This window comes from Nansenia antarctica, assembly GCF_963989245.1.
Source record: "Nansenia antarctica genome assembly, chromosome: 2".
Lineage (NCBI taxonomy): Eukaryota > Metazoa > Chordata > Actinopteri > Argentiniformes > Microstomatidae > Nansenia > Nansenia antarctica.
In genome coordinates, this window is record NC_137675.1 from 51,282,351 (window position 1) to 51,309,286 (window position 26,936).

At 47.3% G+C, this 26,936-nt stretch overlaps 2 protein-coding genes across 3 annotated transcripts in view; both read left to right on the forward strand.

Moving 5' to 3' along the window:
- The window catches only part of LOC308151972 (growth factor receptor-bound protein 2), a 50,086-nt gene extending 48,358 nt beyond the window's left edge, over window positions 1-1,728 (forward strand). For both annotated transcript variants that reach the window (XM_080524875.1, XM_080524876.1), the window contains exon 6: window positions 1-1,728. This exon is cut by the window's left edge and continues 306 nt beyond it. The gene's annotated coding sequence lies outside the window, so the exon portion shown is untranslated.
- A 5,615-nt stretch (window positions 1,729-7,343) lies between these two features.
- LOC308150249 (nucleosome-remodeling factor subunit BPTF-like) overlaps window positions 7,344-26,936 on the forward strand; it is a gene marked incomplete at both ends in the record, with an annotated part of 36,605 nt that continues 17,012 nt past the window's right edge. The window contains 10 exons of the mRNA XM_080523100.1: window positions 7,344-10,332; window positions 11,370-12,192; window positions 14,464-14,684; window positions 20,908-20,973; window positions 21,216-21,370; window positions 21,766-22,106; window positions 22,245-22,376; window positions 22,823-22,952; window positions 23,121-23,256; window positions 23,416-23,466. Of these exons, the coding sequence (XP_080379226.1) occupies window positions 7,344-10,332; window positions 11,370-12,192; window positions 14,464-14,684; window positions 20,908-20,973; window positions 21,216-21,370; window positions 21,766-22,106; window positions 22,245-22,376; window positions 22,823-22,952; window positions 23,121-23,256; window positions 23,416-23,466 (5,044 nt within the window). The remainder of the gene's footprint in view (window positions 10,333-11,369; window positions 12,193-14,463; window positions 14,685-20,907; window positions 20,974-21,215; window positions 21,371-21,765; window positions 22,107-22,244; window positions 22,377-22,822; window positions 22,953-23,120; window positions 23,257-23,415; window positions 23,467-26,936) is intronic.

Below are 26,936 nucleotides of genomic sequence, written 5' to 3' on the forward strand. Positions count from 1 at the left end.
GGAGAGAAAAAAAAAGGAGGAGAGTGGTGGTCACCTTGTCGGTGGCAGCTGAGCAAAATCAACTTTTATTACTGAGAATGTTCTAGAAGCAGAATGTTCGCCTCCATAGAGAACGCTTCAGTCAGGACTGAACTGTCATTGAGGGAAACCTGCAGAGAAACCAAGCGTAGTGCACCAAACGAGAAGATACCAGAATGATTCTATCGCTAAGCCTCTCACAGCTGCTTCTGTCCTCTCCTCTCCTCTACTTCTTTACATTCAGCCTTTTTTAGTTTTTGTTTTTTGCGCATGTTTTAAAAAAATAAAAAAAATAAATCCTAACTCTGTTTTAAAAGACAAAAAAATACACAAAAAAAACAAACAAACAAATGATTTAAAAAGGAAAAAAATACGGATGCTATCTGCAGCCAGTTTCCATGTCCAAGATCATTGGCATGTGAGCATTGTACATCGGCCCCGGGCTGTGTAAACAGAAATCACCTATAGAGAGAGAATCCATTTTTTAAGAATATATATTATATATATTTGTATGTGTTTGTCTGTTTTACCTCTCATCACAAATTTTATTGTTGTTGTTTTTTTCCCATTTGTAAATTATGTTTCGTCTGGATAAGACCTAGTAGCTCTAGGATGTGCTGCATTGTCTGTATGATTTCTCTGGATTATCTGAGGGCTCTCAGATAACGTGGAACGATATTTAAAGCATTGTGGATTCCATTTGAAATGATTTCCTCGTCATGACGACGAGAAAATAAAAGAAACCAATCCTGTCAGAAGCTAACGTCGACCAGCGAGTAAGAGCCATGTATGCTGCAAAGAGCTGTTGTATTATGAAACCCTGTAAAAGGCCAGCCACCTTTTTGAAGCCAATGTATTTATTGCAGCCATTTTACTCTTGGGCCGTGAATGTAGCTGACTGAGTCCACAGACATTGACATGAGGGAAGCGAGGTCGGAGAACTGAACTACACAACTGCAAGGGATTTCCAAGACATGCTGAATTAGTAATGGTGTCAATATTCATTTATAGAGAGATATATGAACGTGCATTCAGTACAGTACATAACATACATATACAGGACACATGCACGCACACATTCAGAAACTCTCGCCTCTGTGTTATACCTGCACATAACAAGGAGGTGAGGTTGGATAATCACATGATATAATCACCAGTTCTGCAACTGGCACAGATAAAAAATAGTTTGAGATTTTTTTTTGAGAGAGTGTCTTTTCTGCTCAAAAGGTTGAGAGATCAGCTTTACCGATGTAACGTTTTTGTTGTGTTTTTTTCTGCTCCTGTCCAGTGTGGCGTGTGGTCAAGCACTTTTTATGTTAAGAGTTAGATTTCTGGTGCGTGTGCGTGTGCGTATGTGCGTGTGTGTGTGTTTTCTGTGTGTGTTTTTGTTGTGTTTCTTTGTTCTCTCTGGATAGTGCCTTTCTCTCTGGTGTTTCAGTATCTCCGACCTGCTGCTTTGCGCCCCCCCACACCCCCACCCCCACTCCTCCGCGGGGCCTGTCAGTTCTGCAGTGAGAAACCGTGTACATAATCCACCCCCATCAACCCCCCACGTCACCCTCCTTTCGCCTTCGCCCTTACCAACATGGAACTCTTCTTATTTAAGTGTCTCTCTCCTTCTCTTACCTAATGATACTCTGTTTTTGTTTTTTTTGTCTCTTTTTTTATTTTATTTTATTTTATTTTTTTTGTTTTCAATTAATAAAAATGCAATTATAAAAAAGAAAATTAGAACCCTGTGGTGTGGGCGGCTTATTGTGGCCTCTTTACTGTTCTTTTCTGGGTTTATTGCATCTCACAGGGAGCCAAACTTTTTTGATGGCTTGGTTCATCCGCCAATATGCATATGATGTTCCCTGAAGAAAATTCATTTCAGCTTTTATATGCCTCGATTGCTGGCATTTCTTTCTGGATTTTTCACGATTCCATTTTTTATTGTCATTGTCGTCACAGGGCTCATTTCTGATTATGAAAACCATCTTTCAACCACAGTCAGATGGTTTTATTTCACTTCACTTGACCCAAGAGAATATGGACACGTCATCTGTACCCTCCCTCCCTCTCTCTCAGTATCTATGCCTTGTGGTATGAAGAGTTGGTCTTGAGTCATCTCTTCCCTGATGTCAGATGTCTAAAGAGGGTAATGCCCAAACCCTGTGGCAGAGCCAGAGTGTAATTGGTTGGGACAGGGACATGCAGTCAGAGTTTCCAATAAAACAAACTCGACACTCACACTGAGTACACTGAGTGTACAGTAAAGTGCTACTTCTGAGACATCCCTCGGGGTGCCATGAGCAAGATTGATTTGCTCTTCAGGAGCGGTGAAGAGGAAGATTAAGGCTATGCCTGGGAGCACAGCTTTGGGTCTTTTGTACATTCAGTACATTGGTTCGCTACTACGTAGCGAGAAAATTAACCGCTGCATTATGCTCGGTCTGGTGGGTGGACTGTGTCTGCTTTTGGGTCTCTTTGTTGGTAGCACTTAAGCACTTCATCCCCCCCCCCCAATCAGGCCACTTTCTATACACATGTTTCCATCCCAGGCTGTCTTTTAGAGAACACTTGAAGACAACATGAGAGTGCTCTCCCTCCGCTGCCCTGTCATATGGGAGTCCTGGTCTGAGAGGATGTTTGTTAGATGCACTACACACTAAGGACGCATCTTTTGATTTTCTTTCAGAAATCAATGCTTGAAGCATTGACACAATGAGATCTCCCTGTCCCTGGCCACTGTTGGCCTCTGGCTGCAGAGAGATGGGTAGCAGGCTGAGGGTAGCAGGTTAGCCTCGGCTGTTTGCCTGAGGTAAAATGTTAAGAGGTTGACCGTGTCTGTTAGAGAGTACAGTCAGACGACCATAGGTCTTAAGGTCCCAGCAGCCATATGGCACTAGAGAGTTTGATGACATGCTGGGGGGAGATTTAAAAGTAAGTCCTCGATAGTGTTTTGACATTTTAAGAAGCTTTTAGGTTTTAAACGGAGGGCCAGTTCATGGAGACACGGAACGATTATCACCAGCATGTTGGAACAGTTTGTACAAGTCACTCAGTGTCCTCAGAGCTGACCCGAGTACAGCTCTATGGACACGCTAAACATACGTGTCATTGGAGGCCATCAGGATTGTGTCACGGTTTTTCATTTTTGAGTATATGAGGCTGGATATTTTTCTTTTCTTTAGAGTCGAGTGTCTGATATGCGTTCACTTTGAAGTAGGCGGTACCCCGTAATCAGGTTCTTAATGCAAACAACAGAAAGAGGTTTATTGTGCTCTAACAGACACTTAACACGCCTCGACAGACAGGTGGAGAATGAACATTTAAGGTCCTGTCTGCCCACGGCCAGGGCCGCTTTTAGGGGGGGCTAGCTGGGGCGGTGGCACAGGGCCTCGCGCTTTGGAGGGCCTCGCGTGAGGCAGGGTAAAAAAAAAAAAATTTGGACCCTGGCTGGCGAGGCCCTCCAAAGCGCCAGGCAAGGGACCATATTATTATTTTTGCCTTTAATACATTTCTAAATGTTCACACATGTGATACTCATAGTCAATCATATATATAAAATCTAGCATACCTGTAGACTGTGAGGACAGGGAGATTCTTAGCAACAGTCCTTATATAAAAACAGGGCTCTCAAGTCTCACACATTGGGCGTGAGACACACGCATTTCAACCCGTTCACACGCTCACACGCCACACCTTGTATTTCTCACGCAGAGAAATTACCAGGGGCGCCCACCAAGTTGCGCCGCTATTTTTTAAAAATAGAACAGGTAGAGAATCAAGTGAGTTCCCTCTGGTTCCCCTAGAGTGTGTGTGAATTGATGTCACTTATCAGATCAGACCCCCGTCCCCCCCCGCCGCCGCCAAAATCTCACTCTGAAAAACTTCAAAACTTGAGAGCCCTGCATTTATATGGCTCCACCTAGCGTTGCGTCAACGTCACGTTCTACCCGCTCCACCGAGCGCGAGGAGCGCGCGGTTATTAATAGAGACGTTCATAGCGGGAATTTTTGAATCAGGACCTATATTCTCTTACGACAATCATCAAGTATGGGTAAGTATAGCTAGCTAGCTTAATTTGTCCACATCTGCTAGCGGCTTTAATAAACGTATTGAGGACACAAGTTGGGTTGTATTGACATAGAGCTGAATGTCGTACTTGGAGCTCTAGTAAAAGTACCTCAGAGTAATGTAATTGTGTTAGGGTTAGGGTTAGTACCTCAGAGTAACGTAATTGTGTAGCTAGCTTTTTATTTTTTACGTCAGGAAAGTACAAGGGTCTGTAACAGGTCTGCTCTACAGTAACACAATCTCGCGATAGACCGCGAGACCAAGGTTGCCAGGTGGGGCGGGTTACCATGTAATGGGGCTACTTTTGATCACACTGGGCTGGGGTGGCGGGGAGAGAAAGCATTTGGGCACCTGCCCAATAGTAATTAGAGTTTTTCTGATAATCTAAGGTTTTGGGCTTTTTTTTTATTTTTATGGATTTAGTGTTTTTTACACTGTGGTTAGGCAGGAATATGTCAATCCCATCTGGCAACCCTGTTTGACGGCTTTGCGCTGCGCCAGCGCGAGCCGATATGACAGTTTCACCGCGGGGATTAAAGACACACAACATAAAAGACTTCAGTTCAATTCTATATTCATATAGTTTTATATGTTTATATGTTACTTTGAACGTTTTAAACTGTTATACTACACGACGGTGTTCACGATGGAGGCAGTTACAGGTAAGATTGGCCATTAAAGTCTGTCAGATAAAACCTTTTTCCCAAACTGTTCTAGCCAAGTGTTGAGAAGCTAACTAGGCTAGCTAGCACAGCCTGGCTGGTTTCTATGGTGATGATGTTAAAAAATAAAAATCACACACACACACACACACACAGTCTCAGCGTCAAAGGATATGGTCTTCTCCCACGTCGACCAGTCTGTAGCCACTTCGAGATGTGAATGATCAATTCAAATAATCTGTCCTCTTCTGTGTAGCGAGCATCTGAATCAATAGCTCCAGTCAGCCCGTGTCGTTGGAATCAGAACGTTGTTTGTTGTAGCGGGAATATCAAAATGTTACCCGGATACAGCAATGCTATTATTTTCTGATTGGCTGTTCGGTAGCTATATTTTTTTAGGCATCCAGGCAGGGTCACGCCGGGCGATGGTCCAAGATTTGAAGGTCGTATTCGAGGGTAAAGCTTTCCAGAGCTTCCCACTATTCTTTATAATGCACTGCAGTCATCATATTCAAATAAGGGGAAAAAGACACAATTGACCTTAGATGCTCAACCGCACCGAACGCAAATATGAAATGCAAATATTGGCTTCTTTGTACTTCAGCCATCCAGTTACTTATCATGCTGAGTGATCTTAATTGTGTCCTTTTACACTGCCGCCACGAAGCACTGCCAAATGTCTGACTCAAATCCTGACTGTGAGAGCAAGAGTAACAAAAACAACCCTTGTTAGGGACATCACATAAGATATTAATCAAATATAGAGACCACGCCTTATAAGAAATGCATGCATGTGATAAGTCAACCTTTGCTTTGCCTGCTGTCAGAAAACCGAACCCCACACTTCAAACCCCACAGAGCTCATTTACGAACGCAGCCTTAGCTTAACTTTTATTTGTATAGCACTTTTCTTTTCCTGCAAACATTGCAGCTCAAAGTTCTTTAACATATCCAAACAGCATAAAAACAATAATAGAACAATAGTAATCAATAAACACACAATAGCAATAATATAAACTATATTTAAAAAAGAATAAACATAAACATACAATCCAAGGGGCATAGAACAAAGATTAACAAAATAATATAACAATGACTATAACATTTAAACAAGTAAATACATATACAAATATATACAATATATACAAATATATAATTAGGGAATATTGCACTACGGTCATATATTTAGGTGCACGCACCGGAAACGGAATTGGATAGACTACTGTTATAATGTGTACACCTGCATTCGCCCTGCTCAGGACTTGTTTGATTATTGTCATTTTGCAGAGTCATTTCATTAAAGAAGCAAATGAACAAATGGAATATCGTTCTTATTTATAATCAAACAACGTGATGCAGTCAAGCAGACAAACCAACAAAGAGGAAGACGCATCCGCGAACGACTCACACGGTGACACGGACATCGGCAAATAACGCTACCCGGGAATCTGAATACGGACATCTCGTCAAAGAATAGAACTGGTATTTAACAGAATATTTTTTGGGAGTAGCTGTACTAATGGCACCTGTAATAGTGGATTGCCCGATCGAGGGCTGTGACTATGTAGCTAGACATGAAGAGGCAGCAGTGGTAGTGGCCATGCTGAACATACATGCAACAACACACACTGCAGTCCCCAGAGCGCCGAGCAGTAACAGTAAAATGGAGAAACTCAGGCGCCCCTCTATAGCACTGGCCGGGACGGCAGAGACTTGGTCATACTTTGTAACCCGCTGGAGTGAATACAAGAGGGGCACTAAGCTGGTCGGACCCGACATCGTCACACAGCTCCTAGAGTGCTGCGAGGAGGATCTGAGGAAAGACCTCACTCGCGCTGCAGGCAGAAGCCTGGTAGACAGCGATGAGAGAGAGGTCCTCGCGGCCATGAAGGCGCTCGCCGTCCGTGCGGAAAACACCATGGTGGCTCGGGTGGCCCTATCTAACATGCGACAGGGACATGAGGAGCCCATCCGATCATTCCACGCCCGCTTGAAGGGGCAGGCAGACACATGCAAGTATGAGATGGACTGCACTAAGGCGGGGTGTGATCAAATCAACAACTTCACAGAGGAAATACTACGTGACGTGATCGCCCACGGCATTGCGGACCAAGAAATACAGCTCGACCTGCTTGGCGAAAAGAACCAGGACATGCCATTAAAGGACATGATAGAGTATATCGAAGCCAAGGAGTCCGGGAAACGCTCAGCATCGCGCCTACTCGACCCTCAGAGCACAGACATGATCAGTAGTTCATATAGGCGAGGGAAACAGCAGGACCTTCGCACCAAAGGGGCCGCCAGGTGGGAGACACCGAAGGCCAAGCCTGGCGGAGCATGCGTTTACTGCGGCGGGATGGGCCACGGAAAAACGCCCATATGGCGCACCAGACGTGACGAGTGCCCCGGCTATGGCAAGACATGCCGGAAATGTAGCCGCCAGAATCACCTTGAGAAGGTCTGCCTGGGTAGCCGGCCGGCCAAACCCCCACCTGAGAAGACAGATGTGGTGGGCGACGAGCAGGCGGCAGCCTTCGTCGAGCTGTGCACGCTCACCGTGGCCAGCGCGGATGACAAGCTACGCACACTTCCCCCCGTCTAATGCTTGATGAGAATGCGACACCAGTTGCCCATCACACCACCATCCCCGTCGGTACACCGGTGACGTGGTGTCACCGCATGGTGATCTGTGCCAAGAAGAACGGCAAACCACGCCGCACAGTCGACTTCCAAGCACTCAACAAGCATGCGTTCCGCGAAACCCACCACACACAGTCCCCTTTCCACCAGGCGAGACGTGTACCCAGCGGGAAACGCAAGACTGTGTTCGACGCGTGGAACGGTTATCACAGCGTCCCACTGCACGACGATGACCGCCACAAGACGACATTCATCACTCCATGGGGGCGCTACCGGTACCGTTCAGCCCCGCAAGGGTATATGGCGTCGGGAGACGGTTACTCACGAAGGTACGACGAAGTGGTTGCAGACATCGGCAGCAAGACCAAATGCGTGGATGACACACTGCTGTGGGCTGACACGATCGAGGAGAGTTACTTCCAGGCAATACAATGGCTGGATGTATGCGGCCGGAACGGAATCATCCTCAACCCGGAGAAGTTCGTCTTCGGCGCATCCATGGTGGACTTTGCAGGCTTCACGATCACCATGAACGACGTACGGCCATGCAGCCGCTATCTGGAGGCGATCCACGACTTCCCACGTCCACGCAATATCACTGACATCTGGTCATGGTTTGGACTGGTCAACCAAGTGGCCTACGCCTTCAGTATGGCTGAACGTATGCAGCCGTTCCGGAAGCTCCTGCAGAGTGGGGCACGCTTCGAATGGTCCCCGGAGTTGGAGGACATATTCTGCGAGTCGAAGGACACGATCGTCCAGGAGATCGAGCGTGGTGTGCGCATCTTTGATAAGGCCAAGCCGACGTGCCTCGCCACAGACTGGTCGAAGGAGGGCATTGGGTTCTGGTTGTTTCAGAAGCACTGCCGGTGCATGCCAGTCAGGCCCTTCTGCTGCACTGATGGATGGAAGATAACCCTGGTCGGCAGCAGGTTCACGCATGCAGCGGAATCCAGATACGCACCTGTAGAGGATGAGGCCCTCGCAGTCGCAGACGCCTTGGACAAGGCGCGCTACTTTGTGCTGGGCTGCAAGGACTTGATCATAGCGGTTGACCACAAGCCGCTGCTGAAACTCCTTACAGACAGAGCATTCGACGACGTACCCAACCCCCGCCTCAGGAACCTCAAGGAGAAGACCCTGCGTTATCGCTTCCGCATCGTACATGTCCCGGGCATGAAGAACAAGGCGGCGGATGCCATGTCACGCAGGCCGGTCGGCACCTCTCGACCACCGCTCATGAACCTTCCGGACGACAGCGCTGCCGCGGTGTCCTACCTCTCGCCCAGCACGCACACTGACATCCTGTCTCTCCTACGCCAAACTGAGCCGGAGGACAGCGACGACATCGAGGATGGTGACCTGGCATGGTGCGCCGCGGGGCTGGAGTCATTGCGATCAGTGACATGGGACCGCGTCAGGGATGCCACCAGCAGTGACAGCGATATGCGTACGTTGGAGGAGATGGCGGTGGACGGCTTTCCCGAGTCAAGGATCGGGATGCCTGTGACAATTCGTGGCTTCCACCAATACCGTGACCACATTACATCCACTGACGGGGTGGTCTTGTTCAAGGACAGGGTGGTCATACCGCCCTCACTCCGCGTTGAGGTACTGAGTGCCCTACACGCTGCCCACCAGGGCGTCTCGATGATGACCGCCCGCGCGGAGTCCTCTGTGTTCTGGCCAGGCATGTCAGCCGACATCAGCGCCGCTCGGAACAACTGCGAGCACTGCCACCGGATGGCGCCTTCACAACCTGGGGCACCGCCGACCCCGCCCATCCCGGCCGTTTACCCCTTCCAGGCGGTGTGCTCAGACTTTTTCATGCACAGAGGTGTACACTACCTCGTGACGGTGGACCGTTACTCGAACTGGCCGATCGTCTCGAGGTCATCGGGTGGCGCTCTCGACCTGATAAGCCACTTACGTCGCGCCTTCGCGACATACGGGACACCTGAGGAGCTCTCATCGGACGGGGGGCCTGAGTTCACCTCCGCCGAGACCAGGTCTTTCCTGCGCAGATGGGGGGTCCACCATCGCCTCTCATCAGTGGCTTTCCCCCACAGCAACTGCCGTGCAGAGATAGGAGTGAAAACGATGAAACGGCTGATCACTGACAACACTGGCCCGAAGGGTGAACTCGACACTGACGCCGTGCAGAGGGCGATACTGCAGTACCGCAACACGCCTGACCCGGACACCAAGATTTCCCCAGCGATGTGTGTGTTCGGCCGCCCGATACGCGATTTCATCCCGATCGCCCCCGGAAAATACAGGCCTCATGAAACTTGGCGTGAGACACTGACAGCGAGGGAGGAGGCCCTCCGCAAACGCCATATCCGCACAGCGGGCACCTGGGCGGAGCACACTAAACGCCTTCCGCCGCTCGTAGTTGGGGATTTGGTCCGTGTACAGAACCAGACAGGACCCCACCCCAACAAATGGGACAGGACGGGCTGCGTCGTGGAGGTGCGTCAGCACGATCAATACGTGATCAAGATTGACGGCTCGGGCAGGATCACACTTCGGAACAGGAGATTCCTGCGCAAGTTCTACCCGGTTCGCAATGACCAGCTTCCGCCCCGATCGATCTATGATGATCTGGCGATCCGCATCGCCAGGCCGGCGCCTATTGTTGCGCCGCGGCTGCCTGACCCCACAAGCGGCCCTGGAATACCCGTATCGGAGCCTGGGTCCGCCCCGCCGCTGGCGCTGCCATCAGCGGGCTCTCCCCGGCGTGGGACACACCCCACATCCGCCTCGCCTGTGACACCAGCTCGAGACTCGCCAGGGTGTGCCGTCCCCCAGATGTCGCTGCCGGCCCCTGGGGCCACAGTGGTCTCTTCCCCGCCAGTCCCGGTCACGTCGCTGCCGCCGCCGCCGTCAGGCCTACGCCGGTCCGCTAGGGCGACCTGCGTGCCTGCCTGGCACAGAGACTTTTCCATGGGTTGACATTACTAGGTTATATGGGCGTTGTGTTGTGTTGTGCACTTTGCTTGTTGATTCGTGATTTGTACGGACACTTGAGTTATTCTCTTCTTATAGGCTTGTTGTTGTTTCAGCCTTTATTGTTGTCGTGTTAAAGGCTCGGGGGGAGATAGGGAATATTGCACTACGGTCATATATTTAGGTGCACGCACCGGAAACGGAATTGGATAGACTACTGTTATAATGTGTACACCTGCATTCGCCCTGCTCAGGACTTGTTTGATTATTGTCATTTTGCAGAGTCATTTCATTAAAGAAGCAAATGAACAAATGGAATATCGTTCTTATTTAATAATAATAATAGCGATGTCATTATTAGTTTACAGTTATGTATACATTACAAATCTATCGGTAATTGGCCCCAAATACTTAAAACTCAACCAACTGTAAATAATAATAATTTTAAAAAGTAAAAAAGTATCTACCGTCATCTTTCTGCTGCTTCTCTGAATATCCCACAATGCAGCGGTGTAGTAGTCAGGCTAGTTGTTTCCATGGTGACGGAGCTGTCAAGACATAACTGTCAGTTAGCCGTTGTAATTGTTATTGTTCGTCGGGCCGAACAACAGAAGAGCTGTGATATAATAAGCATATACGGCCTGTCGTGAGCTATTGCTTAATTATATAATTGTTATTTCCTTTTTAATTATGAGACAACGACGGGGTTTGCAAGGTAAGATCGCAATACAACTCACGGCCCTACTCCGTAATCACATCATAGATATACAACTTTGATTGTGTTGTGAGCTTTGTAAAATGGAGCCTGTCACACGGCGTCAAGACACCATTTCCTATACAGGAGATCGTTAGCCTGCTACATGCTAAGCTTGCATGTCTGTACCATTTTAATGATCTAAAAACGAATAGCAGTTCTGTGCATGGATTTACATATACTCGCTATTTATCGCTGACCATTGTAAACAGGATTGCCGGTTTTTTAGTGTCTTTAAATGAATGTCATTAATAACGTTTATGTTCTCTCCCTTCGTCCTGCAGGGAGGAGGAAGGCGCGGGTCCACCGCCCCCGCTCGCCCATCTTTGAGGAGAAAGAGATCCCTCCCCTGGAGCTCCCCAGGACCTCGGAGGACCTCATGGTCCCCAGCCAGGAGCTGCTCAACGTGTCCTCCATCTACGAGGTGCTGCGCAAATTCAGCACGGTGCTGCGCCTCTCCCCGTTCTGCTTCGAGGACTTCTGCGCGGCGCTGGTGGGCCCGGAGCAGTGCACGCTGATAGCCGAGACCAACATCTCTCTGCTCAAGGCCATCCTGCGCGAGGAGGACACCTCCAACACCACGTTCGGCCCCGCCGACCTCAAAGACAGCATCAACTCCACCCTCTACTTCATCGACGGCATGACCTGGCCCGAGGTGGTGCGGTCCTACTGCGAGAGCGACCGGGAGTACCACCACGTCCTCTCCTACCAGGAGCAGGAGGACTACCCGTACGGCCCGCTGGAGAGTAAGATCAAGGTGCTGCAGTTCCTGGTGGACCAGTTCCTCACCACCAACATCGCCCGCGAGGAGCTGATGTCCGAGGGGGTGGTGCAGTACGACGACCACTGTCGCGTGTGTCACAGGCTGGGGGACCTGCTGTGCTGCGAGACCTGCTCGGCCGTCTACCACCTGGAGTGTGTGAAGCCGCCCCTGGAGGAGGTGCCGGAGGACGAGTGGCAGTGTGAGATCTGCGTGGCTCACAAGGTGCCAGGGGTCACGGACTGCGTGACGGAGATGCAGAAGAGCAAGCCTTGCATCCGCCTGGAGCCCGTCGGCTACGACCGCCACCAGAGGAAGTACTGGTTCCTCAACCGGAGGATAGTTGTGTAAGTAACGACCCCCCTTCTCCCCTCCGTTCCACCAACAAAATCATGTATTGTAATACAGGGTTCTCCCCCGGGATTTTTTATCAAGGTGGCGCTGGATTGCGTTATCAAAACGACCCGTGTTCTTTCATGTCAAAATGCGCTTACCTACTACGTAATGACTTACCTGAGGTACATCACTTTTGCTTTAAATTGGCGATTCGCTTGATCATTGGCGATCAACGATAGTTACTCTTTCTATCATTAGGCCTACTACATTTTCATTTGCTCTGAAATGTTCACAGTGGCAGAGCCAAGTCATTTTCTCCCCTCTTCTATTCTTAGGGGAGAAAAGTATGTAATATGTGCCTTCTATGTTTTTCGAGGCATCCAGTCACAGTGGGTGTATGTCAATGCCTGGAATAGAAATCTTTTGCAGTCGCCAAAATCATCTCTGCCGCAGGTTTTTTTCTGGCTCAAAATAAGGCTCAGGTGGTAGAAGAAGAAGTGAAGCACACACGCGTGAAAACTATCTCTGTGCGCCCGCAAGCCCGGTGCTTGTTATAATCATTGGGCTGACATTATTGAGATGTAGAAAAACGGTTACTCTCGGTCTCGTTTTTTTTTTCATGCTTTTTATTGGTTTGACAAAGAAAGTTATTTTATTACCTTTGTAAAGACGCAGTATTATGTACCCTAACTAGTGAGAGAGATTATGTTTTTCCCTCATAGTACCTTGGGATTTATTGCCTTCTCTCTCAAAAAACCCAGAGTTGTTTTTTCTGGTTGGTGGTGTGAGATTGTTTTTCACAGTTACTGTGACGGGGGGGGAAAAAATAGCATGAATCTCCCGTAAAAAAATGTTTACCTTACTGTTACCGGTTCAGCCGTGTGCGTGAGTGAAAAGTAGACCTACATGTTTCATGCCACAGATGTTGAGTGATGACAGTCAGTCTAAACGTGTCCAGATAAGCTCAGGATTGCAACATAACAGTGTTATAAGGCTGTGAATTGTGTTCGTTGCTGCGGAGCACATAAAGCTCCTGTTTGTGAACGTCACCACAAAGTCTCACAAGCATCCTTCATCAAGCAGAGCAGTCCAGACTGCTAAGGCTAGTTACTAGCTACGATATTGGCTAAATTAGACTAAACTAAAGTAACCAGTGCGCTCCCTACTGTTCGGGGCCAATAAACTGGAAAGTTAACATTATCTATGTCCCATAAGGGCTCGACGCAAATGAGTTAGACAAATGTGAAAAGAAATGTAAATGCACGGACTATTTTTAACAGTTTTTTTACATTGTGTTTCTTGCGTGATTTCTCATTGCCTGGTATCCTAGCTAGTCAGTCTGAATAAAAAAATTACTGGGTGTGATAATTGTGCTGATTATTACTCAATCTGAGAAGCCCATTTCCTTCCCTCCCCTCCTTGCTGCTATACATACTAGCAAGCTGCGTCCCTAAGGGGTCTTGACATTATGAGATGTGTGATGTGTGATCGTTAACTACGCCCTTGGTGAGGGTGACACTCCTCCGGGCTTTCATCCTGTGCTCTGTCATGGCTGATTTTGCCCCTGAGAGTGAAGTGAATCTCTGCTGGAGTATCGGCCTTGTTCATCTATTTCGCCTCACCTCCTCTTGAGCATGTCTTCACACCGCCTGTAATTGGTTTAACCTCTCTTGTGAGACGCCTACAAGAGGGGCATCAAGTGGGCTGGAAGGCAGCAAAGACGTCCTGGTGGAATTTCAGCACAATGCCAATTAGTGTTGAGTAGCCCACTCAGTGTTGCTTTAGAACAATGAAAGGAGTTGGCATACGGGTGTGAAAGGTTGTGACCCAAGTGATTCAGTTTCTGCCTAAATTGGATAACGGCTGCCAACTAAACATAAAGAACAGCGTACTAACTACAGCGGATGATGTTGGAAGGTCTTTCCTTGACTTTCTTTAATCATTTAGCTGTATATAGGCTAATACTGTTACTGGCAAGAAGAAATTATTCATGCCTTATGACCCAGAAAACACGTAGCCTATTACTTCCCTTTGAAGCTTAGATTCATTTGTTTTCAAGGTGAATTAGATACCCACGTTGCAACATAATGCCAACGGGAAAATACGATTAGGCTCATCCCATCTCTTCAATCAGATCGTTAAGCCCGAAATAATTTTTTGCATCAATAACGTACATGCATAAAATGTAAATGCCCATTTTTTGTAACTCAAGCCTTTGTTGTGAAGCTTGTTGTCATATAAGATATTGGTGTATCTAACTGGTTATGAACCGTCTGTTCCAGCGAGGAGGACGGGGAGCACGAGAAGAAGAAGATGTGGTACTACAGCACCAAGGTGCAGCTGGGGGAGCTGCTGGAGTGCCTGGACCAGGAGTACTGGGAGAACGACCTGTGTGCCGTGCTGGAGGAGATGAGGGAGGAGGTGCACACTCACATGGACATCACAGAGGACCTCACCAACAAGGCCCGTGGCAACAACAAAGCCTTCCTCACCGCTGCTAACGGTAAGACTGGGCTTTCGGCTGCTGCTGCTGGTGGCTCTGAACTAATCCCTTGGAGAATGACTATGGCTTTAGTTGGGCTGTGTGTTGAAGGTTGCTGGTGAACACGTGGACGTCTGTTAGGGAGTTGAGCACCCTGGAGAGGGCAGTGTTGATGTTTTGACTCTCGGTGGTGCAGAGAATGAATGGAGCTCTACCACTCCTCTATGTTGACTGAGCTCCCTGTGGCTCAGTGTGGTCCTCTGTGTCTCAGTGTGGTCCTCTGTGTCTCAGTGTGGTCCTCTGTGTCTCAGTGTGGTCCTCTGTGTCTCAGTGTGGTCCTCTGTGTCTCAGTGTGGTCCTCTGGTCCTCAGTGTGGTCCTCTGTGTCTCAGTGTGGTCCTCTGTGTCTCAGTGTGGTCCTCTGTGTCTCAGTGTGGTCCTCTGTGTCTCAGTGTGGTCCTCTGTGGCTCAGTGTGGTCCTCTGTGTCTCAGTGTGGTCCTCTGGTCCTCAGTGTGGTCCTCTGGTCCTCAGTGTGGTCCTCTGTGTCTCAGTGTGGTCCTCTGGTCCTCAGTGTGGTCCTCTGGTCCTCAGGGTGGTCCTCTGGTCCTCAGGGTGGTCCTCTGGTCCTCAGTGTGGTCCTCTGTGTCTCAGTGTGGTCCTCTGGTCCTCAGTGTGGTCCTCTGTGTCTCAGTGTGGTCCTCTGTGTCTCAGTGTGGTCCTCTGTGTCTCAGTGTGGTCCTCTGTGTCTCAGTGTGGTCCTCTGTGGCTCAGTGTGGTCCTCTGTGTCTCAGTGTGGTCCTCTGTGTCTCAGTGTGGTCCTCTGTGTCTCAGTGTGGTCCTCTGTGTCTCAGTGTGGTCCTCTGGTCCTCAGTGTGGTCCTCTGTGTCTCAGTGTGGTCCTCTGGTCCTCAGTGTGGTCCTCTGTGTCTCAGTGTGGTCCTCTGTGTCTCAGTGTGGTCCTCTGGTCCTCAGTGTGGTCCTCTGTGGCTCAGTGGGTAGAGCATGGTGCTAACAACACTTAGGTTGTGGGTTTGATTCCTGCCGGGACCATATATACTGAAGAAAATGTTCACTGCAATGTTATGTAAGTCGCTTTGGATAAAAGCATCAGCTCAATGCTTTTCCCCTTAGTACCCAGACAGAAGTTTCATACACGTCATTTATAGATCAGTCTTCTTGTTGTGACAAGCATCGTATTGGTAATTTTTGTAGTTGCGTGTCGTTAGGAGAATCTCCTGACTGAGGGTCTTTCTGGTCTTCCATCTCGACCAGAGACAGTGAGGTGATGAATGGGTCTCGCTGGCATGTTTATCATGCTTGTGAGCCCTTCTCCACGCTGCACTGCACCGCGCTACCTCCCCTTTGTTCATTAGAGCCGCAGCACAGCTGTTCCTCTCCCAGTATAAACCTTCGTTATGATAAACTACGGCTGCTTGGGGAACCCGGGAATTGGAAATAATATATTTTTCATGCTCTTTTGTCGTGGCACTCTCACAGAAATATGTCTTCTGCTGGTTCATGTGTTGTACACACTCTAGCCTAGTCAATTGTACCTCACAGAATTCAGATTTTAAAGCTCTTTCAGCAGTTGTTTGTGGAGAATACAGGCCTAGTGTGGGTCTCTACTGTATGTTCTTATTGTCTTTGCACGTGGTATTTATTCTCGAACAAACAGAAGTTTCATACACGTAATTTCCAGACTATTGTTGCATTCTGCGGCTCACTGGAGCTACTAGCACGCCAGTGACACACAGACAGGTGTTAATCTCGAGTTAATCTCGCTTTCAGTTTGAGTTGTCAGTGACAACTGGCTCTCTGAAAAGCCATTGTATCAATGTGTTACATAATGGCCAATGACATCGGTATTAATCTCTGTGGATGACTACTGATTAGGGGTGTAACGGATCACCTAACTCACGGATCGGATCGTGTCACGGTTTTTGAGTCACGGATAGGATAATTTTTCGGATCAACACAAAACATTTTTGTTTTTATAAAAACTGCTTTTTCCTTGAATTCTGTAAAAACACCACTTTTACTATGTGACAAAAACCAACAACATTCAAGATGTCAAAACTGGTAATATATATATATATATATATACATACATATATATATAATATATACAGTATATAACATATTCTACACTCAAACATTACATAATTATACTGAAATACACTCAATTTAAATGATAGGAGAGAGGGAGGAGGCGCCTGTGTTGTGAATCCCTCATCGGCTCCGCCCCCTCCTGCCTCGTTGGCGCTCGTTGAGCCTCATCAGGCTCAAGTGGAGACAGCTGGGTCCAGCTATCAACTCAGGAGGAGGCAGCCCTATAAGAAGCCCCAGAAACCTTCCTCCGACGCTTGATTATTTTGACCCATGTGGTTAGTTGTTTGGCTCTCCCTGTTGTCTATTCTCGTTCAAGTAGTTTCACTTCAGAGTTTTGTTTGTTTGTTATTTTGCTAACCTTAGTTGTTTTCTTTGTTGATCCTCGCTCCCCGAAGGAACCTGCCTCCCCCTGCCTAGACCCCCTGCCTGCCTATCGACTACGTCTCCTGCCTATGTCCCTGCCTGCCTAGCGACCACCCCTCCTGCCTATGCCCCTGCCTGCCTGCCGCCTACTCCTCCTGCCTAACCCCCTGCCTGCCTGCCGCCTACTCCTCCTGCCTAACCCCCCCCCGTCTGCCTGCCTGCCGACTATTCCCCCTCTCTGCTCTGGACTGGTTAGTACACGTACATATTTCAACACTTCACTCATCTACATATCTACACCACACTAGTTTTGCACGCTAGACACTCACACCCAGACACATAGAGTACAGTCCCACTCACACCTCATTTACATTATCCAGTTCTCTGGCATCCACACATTCCCCCCACTTAGGCCCCGTTAGAGTAGGTTTATTCTTTTGTCCATCATTTTAATAAATCCTTTTATTGTTAGTTTGCCTCTTGTGTCCGTCTGTTCTGGGGTTCTGCCACACTTGACTCTTTTGCTAGTGCTACCATAACAGCCTGGTTGCAGCAGTGAGTCACTGGGCTCTTTAAAGCAGATGAATAAACATGTTTTATGCCACTTTTAACTAAATAATAAAGTGAACCCTTATTTTGAACATGGTATGAAAAAAATGCCTACATTATCAGAAGTTGTCGAGCTACCTTTTTCGTGCCTCCCGTCATAGTTGACAGAGAAGCCAAAGTGCTCCCATACATGGGATTTAAATGACGAGGGAGGCATTTCGAGTTCTTCTCCGCCGAACAACGTAACTAGCACTCGCCATGATACACTTGGGCCGCGTTCGTAAATTCGCTTTGAGAGCGCCGGAGCGCACACTGGGTCCGACGTCATAAAGGGACCAAGTAATTTGATTGGACAAGAGGCGTTCCTTGAACGCTGATCAGATTCCAGAGCGGATTTACGAACGCAGCCTTGTTGTTGTGGATTCCCAGCTTCACGTGTAGTGAGCAAACAACGGATTCTTTTTCTTTCGCATTATCAACCTATCATTGCGCTTTAGAGTAAAACAAAGCCCGCAACTGTCGCGTCTATCTTTTCATGGCAACTCTACATTGTGATTTACAAGAGATATTAACTAATATTAAGTAATATTATTACTTGTTAACCAAGTATGTTTTGCAATTTTGCAATTGATCCGCGGTACACATGTGTGCCGAACCGTGGAGGGCGATCCGTACGGATCACGGATTATCCCGTTACAGCCCTACTACTGATTGTAGTATTGTTAGTGGTTGTGTATGTTACCTGTCACAAGCCTTTGTCACTCACTTGTCTTCACACCATTTCATAGGATTGCATCAAGCAGTGCAGCGTTAAGCGCAGGTGCGATCTGTAAGATGGAGATGTTGATGTGGCTGAAGGCTGTGTGTGAGGTAAACCTTCTGGTGTGGTGATAAGAGCCAGCCTGGCAAGCTTAGCTGTCTGTTACAGGGTGTTCTTGGAAGTATTTCAGCCACCACTGCGTATGTTCCTCTCCAATATCCGTTTTATCATCTTGTTTGCGATTCTTTTGAATTGCTTCGGAGAGCAATTTTCAGAAGGCGAGTGTTGAAAGCGACTGTGGTTTACGACTTCATTATGTATTTAATGGCATCCTGTAGTACAGCAACACCCAGGACAGCACTCCCCCAAAACCAGACACCCCAAACCCCACAGAGGGGGCCTGCCCCGCCCCGCTTGAGAGCTGTGGGGGGGGGGGGCCCTACGGAGCCTGAGCAGGAGCGGACAGGTACATGGGGAAGAGTCACGCAACCACCAGCATGTCCTCCCAGCCTTTCAACCCCGCCCCCCCCTCTTCCCTAGTCATACCCTGCTGCACGTTTGCATGTCATCTGTCTCGTGCTCTGGCTGACTGCCCCCAAAGCATCCATCCACAGCAGTGTTTCCTCCAGGATTTTTCACATTAGTGGCGGAGCGCTTATCTTGCGCGCAATTTTTTTTCCCGCGTGCACGCGCATAAAACGCGCACTGGCGCTCAAAACAAAGACGTGGTTTCACCAAAAACTAGTATAGAGGGTGGCAACAATTATCATTTCTTAAATAGCGGTTACGTCATTAAAGCCGAGCAGGTGATTTTATATAGAAGCTGATCAAATACCAACATATCCTACAGCTGCAGCGGAACATGCGGAACACGCATTACACACACACACACACACACACACACACACACACACACACACACACACACACACACACACAGAAAGATCAATACGAAGTAGGCCTACGTGAGAGTACACGCACAGAACCGGCTAACGTTACTCATTAACTGTTTACACAAGTAAAATCACAGTGTGACAGTCAGATGGAGCATTCGGTAAACAACAACAGCAAGGTAATGCTATCAGCTGAGTTAAAGAAAACCAACTCTTACCTCTGAGGACACCAACATGAGCCCTGCTTACCCGTACCTCCGCCGTTCTGTTCGTGGTGATTTTAGAAGCAATAGATTATTTTTGCCCCGCGCATATTGCTATGAATAGTTCGATCTCCACACATGAGTCGGCGATGTTGTCATTTAGCCAGCTCTCAGAGAAGCACATCAGGCTGCACTCCCGATACACTGAATGATGCATCACGAGTGCCTCCAACTCGTCACATTTGTTGGGTAAGGAGTTAACATTTCCCATTACGATTGATGGTAGAAACGACTTGTATCTCCACCGCCTCCTCGATTTAGCTTTTAGCTTCGCTCCAGCTTTGCACCCCCGGTATTTCTTCCGTAGTTCCTTCGGTAATGAGTGTTTGAAACCCTCATGTTTTGCAGTCTCTCTTAGTGCAAAGAGGGCACTTCTGGTATAAACAACTCTGGCTGAGATTGTAACATTAGACATTATACAACAAAAAACCGACAAACATTAAAAACACAGCAGCGAGACCTAATGCCGCTCAGAACGGCGCAACGTGCCGACGTCAGCTACCACCGCATTTAGTTGACCATGAACATCAGAGACATACATTACGAATGTTCATTTAAAATACTCTATAGTGAGCACTGGTATAAGAACATGAACCAGAGAACAGCAGTAAATGCAATAACCCACAGTCGTCGCTGATGATGTTCCGTTTTCGATTAGGATACGGGATTAAAGGCACCGGCGACGGGCTAAGAGAGAGAGAGGAGAGGGATTTCCTGAAATCCAAATGTCCCGCTAAATTCGGACCAATCACAAAGCTGTTTTGAAAGCGCGTCGCCTCGCGCCGCGCGCCTGTTGAGAGTCTCGATTGCAGTGCGAACACAAACGACGAGGTTAATTGCAACATTGTAACATATTGTAAATAACTACCGCTAAATCGTAACGAAATGTTGGTCTGGAAGCGGCCTAAATCTAGCTTCAATCTGCTTTTTTTCTGTTCTCCGGTCATAATAACTCGCTGCCTTTCTGCGCAGCCTGAATCAAAGTGGACTGTCTGAATCATTTGGTGGCGGAGGAAATTCTTTGGTGGCGGCCCGCCACGAATAAATGCATATAGAGGAAACACTGCACAGAGATCATAATCCAGTCTGGTAGTTCTCCGTCATTCCCACCCTGTGGCCCGGGCTTAGGATGTGATGGCGCAGAGTGCATTGCTGTGGAGGCACGGCTCTATATGCTTTCGGCTGCTACCATCGTGCCAGTTGACAGAACATGAGCAAGCTTATTCTCTAAATTGGCTGGTTACTCTGCAGTTAGGCAGATTATCCTCTTGTTTTGGTCTGTGTCTGCTGCCTGGGACGCCCCCGCAGGCCCCGTGGAGCCCGACCTCCTCGACAAGTCCTCTCAGTCCTCCTTCACCAGCCAGGACGACAGAGGTAGGCTACCGCCATCCTGTCACACCCACGTTGACCTTCTCGCTAATGCGTTTTTCAATTCAAAAAAGGGCCTTGAAAGCCAAGAGACGTTGGAGATGCTGCTCGATTCGGTACATCTTCGCCTCCACTGTACTGTGTCTTCGTCGGTGTTTGCGTTTGTCGTCATTGACTCCCTATCTTTCTGTTTCTCTGTCTCTTATCAACTGATGATCCCTGATACTTATCTGTTTCATGACCTGCAGGTGAAGGCAAGGAGAGGGTGAACGGCGAAGGGGCGGGGTCTGGACAGGGTCCCAACCGCGTAGTGACCCACCCGCCTAACCCGGATAGCAGGCCGAGCCCGCTGAAGGAGGGCAGCTCCCGGGACGGCAGCCCTACGCCCAGGGACGGCAAGGAGGTGAGACCCCAACCAGGTGTCCCTCACTCAGCCTGCTGCCCTGAGGGTTCATTCAGAGGCTAGTCTCTCACCTGGGGCCTCCTCTGCATTATTAGCATTGAATGGATACCAGTAGTCTAGTGTATGACTCACTGTGGTCTGTCCAGAGGTTGATGCTTAATCAGCAAATGTACCAGGACCTCTCAAATCGATTGACGCAGCCAGTCATCAAATTGAAGAATCCCATTGAAGTTGGTCATCTCCTCTTATCTCTGTGTCTGTTATCCCCTCTCTCTCTCTCTCTCTCTCTCTCTCTCTCTCTCTCTCTCTCTCTCTCTCTCTCTCTCTCTCTCTCTCTCTCTCTCTCTGTCTCTCTCTCTCTCTCTCTCTCTCAGACGTCTCCCTCTTGTACCGAGGGTGAAGCCTCCCGCCCGGTCGCCGCCGCCAAGAAAGATTTGGCCGTGAAGAGTAACCTGAACAACTTCTTCAAACTGGGCCAGGAGGGGAAGTACCGGGTCTACCACAACCAGTACAGCACCAACACGCTGGCCCTCAACAAGCACCAGCACCGCGAGGACCACGACAAGCGGCGCCACCTCTCCCACAAGTTCAGCCTGACCCCCGCCGGGGACTTCAAGTGGAACGGCTCCATCCACGGCTCCAAGGTGCTGACCGTCTCTACGCTGAGGCTCACCATCGTCCAGCTGGAGAACAACGTGCCCGCCCCCTTCATGCACCCCAACTGGGCCTCTCACAGGTAGGCTACTGTCTAACAGCCCCCTTACTCTGTGGAGCAAATGTAGTGATGATCCCTGATGCGTTGGGAATTGGCAATGCAAGGAGGCCATGTCATTCCATCACACAATGACTTTTTTCTCTCCCTGTGTATTTCCAGGACCAATTGGATCAAAGCTTTCCAGATGTGCAGTAAGCCCCGGGAGTTTGCCTTGGCTCTGGCCAATCTGGAGTGTGCCATCAAACCTGTAGTCATGTTGCCAGTCTGGAAAGATGCCCTTGGACACACCATGTAAGGACACCACCATGATGGGGGGGGGGGGGGTGACTGTCAGAAATCCGTCATTCTTTAACACATGGACCTTGCACATAACACCTAACACATGTTGCTTTTAATAGGATAAGATGTCGTTTTTGGAGGAAAAGCAAAAGCAGACTAATTATGATTTGCATCACCACTCTACTGCATTGAAGCCTTTTGTTCCTCTTTTAAATGCAGAGTGGTGTGAGCAATGTATGCTGAGTAGCACACGCTTTTCCACGGTGTGAAAAAAAGCTCATTGTACAACATAATGGATCGCTGCTGACTAAACAAGCCAGAGTCACCTTGCTGTTTTTATCTAACAGTTTTTTTTTATCCTCTCTGTTTTTGCTCTCTCTCTCTCTCTCTCTCTCTCTCTCTCTCTCTCTCTCTCTCTCTCTCTCTCTCTCTCTCTCTCTCTCTCTCTCTCGCCTCAGGCTGCATCGCATGACTTCCATGGAGCGGGAGGAGAAAGAGAAGGTGAAAAAGAGAGAGAAAAAGTTGAAGGATGAGGAGACTCTGCTGCAGGCCACCAGGGTGAAGTACACCATCCCCATCAAACACCAGGTACATCTGAGATGTGTTTTATATGATTCATATAATTAATTAAATTAAAATTAATATAATTATCCAAAAATATTGTGTTCCTCAATACATGTTGTGTTATTGTTTGTGACAAGCTGTAGATTTGTCCTACTTCTAGTTGTTGTCCTCTGTGCTTGTCTCTGTGTGTAGGTACGGAAGCAGAAGGGGGAGGAGTACAGAGTGACGGGGTACGGGGGCTGGAGCTGGGTCAGTAGGACCCATGTCCATCGCTTTGTTACCAGGCTACCAGGGAACACCAACGCCAACTACCGCAAAGCACTGGAGGGTAAAGGGCTATTTTAAGTTTTTAGCTTGTCTGTTTGTTTATTCCCCATTGTCTCATGTTGCTGTTAATGATCTGTGGTGTTGAGGCAGAAACTATGCCTCCAGCATGGCTCAGTGGATGTATATTGCTTCATGTTATGTAAATGCCATCTTTTTACAGCAGCTAAGACGGGCAAAGAAAATGCAGCATCTGGCCCAAACAAGCGGAAAGATTTTTTATTTTTATTTTTTCAAATATTTTTATTATTTTTCTTGAGATTAGGACAATACAACATCCAACAAGAAAGACAGACACACATTAATACCCACATCGCAATCTGGGAAAAACAAAACAAAACAGACAAAAGAACACAGAAAAAACTAATAAAACAAAAACAGCAACAAAACAAAACAGCAACAAACAAAAAAAAACAGAACAAAAAACTAAAACAAACAAACAAATAAACAAACAAACAAGCAAAAAACACACACAGGTGCTACCAGAGGGCAAGACAAACAAAATACATGTTTACAATATTTTGATCAAGTAAAGATAGGGCATAGGTTGGTTGTGATATATTACAAGTAGAGCGCCTTGTCAGAAGTGTAAATGTCCATAGAGCTCTCTGTATCACCCAGAATTCCCCTCGTTAGCTAATAAGTTCCCCACATCATTTTGCTGGACATATTCCAAAAATGGTCCCCATATCTTTTTAAAGGAGTCTTGTTTACCTTTAATCATGTATGTCATCCTTTCCATTGTTAAAGAGGATGACATTTCCCTAAGCCATCGGGCAATACTGGGCCTGTTCACATTTTTCCAAGCCAAAGCTATTAACCGTTTTGCTTGCAACAGGCTCATATTTATGAGTGTTTGTTGATATTGCTGTAGACGAAGATGAGTTGGGTACAACCCCAGGATAAACACTTTAGGAGTGAGCGGTAAGGAGACCGATGTTATCTGGAATATCATTTGAGATACCTCCTTCCAAAAATCTTTGATCTTTTCGCAGTCCCAGAGACAGTGAGATAAAGTACCTTTACATGTATTACACTTAAAACATACATCTGGATTTTTGTTATTAAACTTATTTAATTTAACAGGGGTCACATAAGTTTGCATCAGCCAGTTGTATTGTAATAGCTTTAGTCGTGTTTTCACAGTCTGTGTCTGAGCCTTTGTGCATATACTACTCCATTCGTCCAAAGTGATATCCTCCTGAAATTCTTCCCTCCAAGCATTTAGTTTGTCTATGGACGAGTCTGATGAGCCAGTCTCTAACATGATATATATAGCGGATATTCTTCCCCTACCGTTACAATTGGACGATATGGTTCTTTCTAAAGTGGACAGTGGGGGTTCTTTTAAATAATCATTCTGGGCAGTTGAGAGGAAGCTCCTTAGCTGCAAATATTAAAAAAAGTGTTTTCTAGGAATATCAAATTTAGCAATAAGTTGTTCAAATGACATGAAAGTACTTTCTTTGTATAAATCTTGTACTTTCCTTAAGCCCTTACTGGCCCATCATTTGGAAACCCGAATCTTCTCTCCCTGGAATGAAACTTTGATTTCCCCAAATAGGAGTGAAACCTGACGGAGATTGTGTTTCACCAAGAAATTTCCGCACATCATACCAGACTTTAATTGTGTTAAGAACAAAGGGATTGTTTGTTTGTTTTCTCAGTTTCTTGATATCCGCTGAGTAGATAAATAGATTAAGGGGTAGTTTCGTAGTAACAAAGGACATCTCAATATCTAGCCACGAAGGGATGTAGTCAGAACTCAAGTAATACATAGTAGAGCGAAGCTGAGCAGCCCAGTAGTATGGGATATTACACTGGATATTACACTGGATATTAGGCAGGTGGAGACCTCCTCTGTCATATGGAAGGTACTGTAAGGATAAGCGAACTCTGGGGCGTCTATCAGTCCATATGAAGGAAGTGAACATTCTTTTAAGCTTTGTAAAGAGCGATGTTGGAGGGGGCAAAGGAATATTCTGAAATAGATACAACAGCTTTGGCAGAACATTCATTTTTAGAATATTGATCCGACCAATCAGGGATATAGGTAAGGATGACCACCTATCTATCGATTTTATTATGGAGTCCACGATAGGGTCATAATTAATTGAGACTATGTGGTCAATCTCTGGTGTAATGTGAATACCAAGGTAGGTAAAACCTTCTGTTGTATTAAGAAAAGGAGTGACATGTATAGGACAGAGTCTTTCCTCCTCCTTCAGCATCATGATTGAGGATTTTGTGTTGTTTATTTTATATCCCGAAAAGACCCCAAAGTCTTTAATCAGGTCTAATCAAGTACATAGTTCTATTCTCACTTTAATGACAGCCCAAGCATAGTGAGCAAATGAAACAAAACAAGCATATATCATACAATTCATCGTCTATGCATTAAACGGAAATGTAGCATATCATTTTAAACAAGGACCAATTTCATAGAAATAATTCAAGCCAAGATCTTACATTGTTCGCCGTGTTCATATAGTCCCGTACAGCTAAGAGTTAAACGTTGTGGGAAAAAAGGACAGGTGCCTAGAACACACACACACACACAAATAAGAAATAAAAATAAGTTTAAAAAAAAAAAGGGGATGGAGATAGTGTTCTAGACGTCGCTTTCCTCTTCAAACAAAGCCAGCATAGATCGTTATTATTCGCCGTGTTGAAGTAGGCTAAGAGTTAGGCGTTTGAAAAAAGTCTAATGTTTACAACAAAAAAGAATGGAAATATACTTCCAGCCATAACTTTCCTCTTCAAACAAAGTCAAAGGAGATCAGTCTTGATCAGGCATACACACACAGGAAAAGAAAAAAAGAGTCTTACTGTGCGTTGTTCATCGTTGTTCTGCTACTCCATCATTGCTTAGTGTCTCCAAAAAATGCTCTACCTCTGTTTCAAAAACATATGAACGGTCGTTGTGGGTTATCCTCAGGCGCGCCGGGAAGATTATTCCATATCGGATAGCCTTGGCTTGTAGCCGCTGTTTAACGCCGTCAAATCGCTTCTGCTGTTTATGAACTTCCATGGGTAGATCTGGGAAAAACATAACGTGCTGATTCTTGTAGAGAACTCTCCCTTTCGCCCTGGCTGCATTCGCGACGCGCACCTTATCCTTGTAGTTTAGGAATTTAATTATCAGAGCCCTCGGTGGTGCGTCGGGATTGGACCTTGGGCCAGAGATTCGGTGAGCTCCCTCGATGATCAAAGGAAAGCGTAGTGTCCCCATATCCAGGGCGTCGGGAATCCACTGCTCCAAAAATGAGCAAGCATCTTTTCCCTCCGCACCCTCCGGGAGGTGGACCAGCCTCAGGTTCGATCTCCGACTGCGGCCTTCTAGATCAACTAGTTTGGAGGTGAGCCTTGTAACTTTTTCTTCCAGAGCGCTGGTGGTTGCGTTCAGGGTTCCGATGCTGTCCTCGGCCTCCGAAATGCGTAGCTCCGCCTGTGAGACTCGGCCAGCACACTCTTTGACTTCTCTGCTGATATTGTCCATTACAGACAAAACTTTTTCGAGTTTACCAGAGAATTCTGTTTTCATGTCGAGGATGGCCTTGAGAATATCCTCCGAGCCCACGGCACTGTTCGTACTGCTTTCCTCAGTGTTCTCTGGAGCTCGCGCGGCGCTTTCATCCTCAGAACCAGTCATTAGGCCTATACTATAGTAATGTCTTTGGTGGC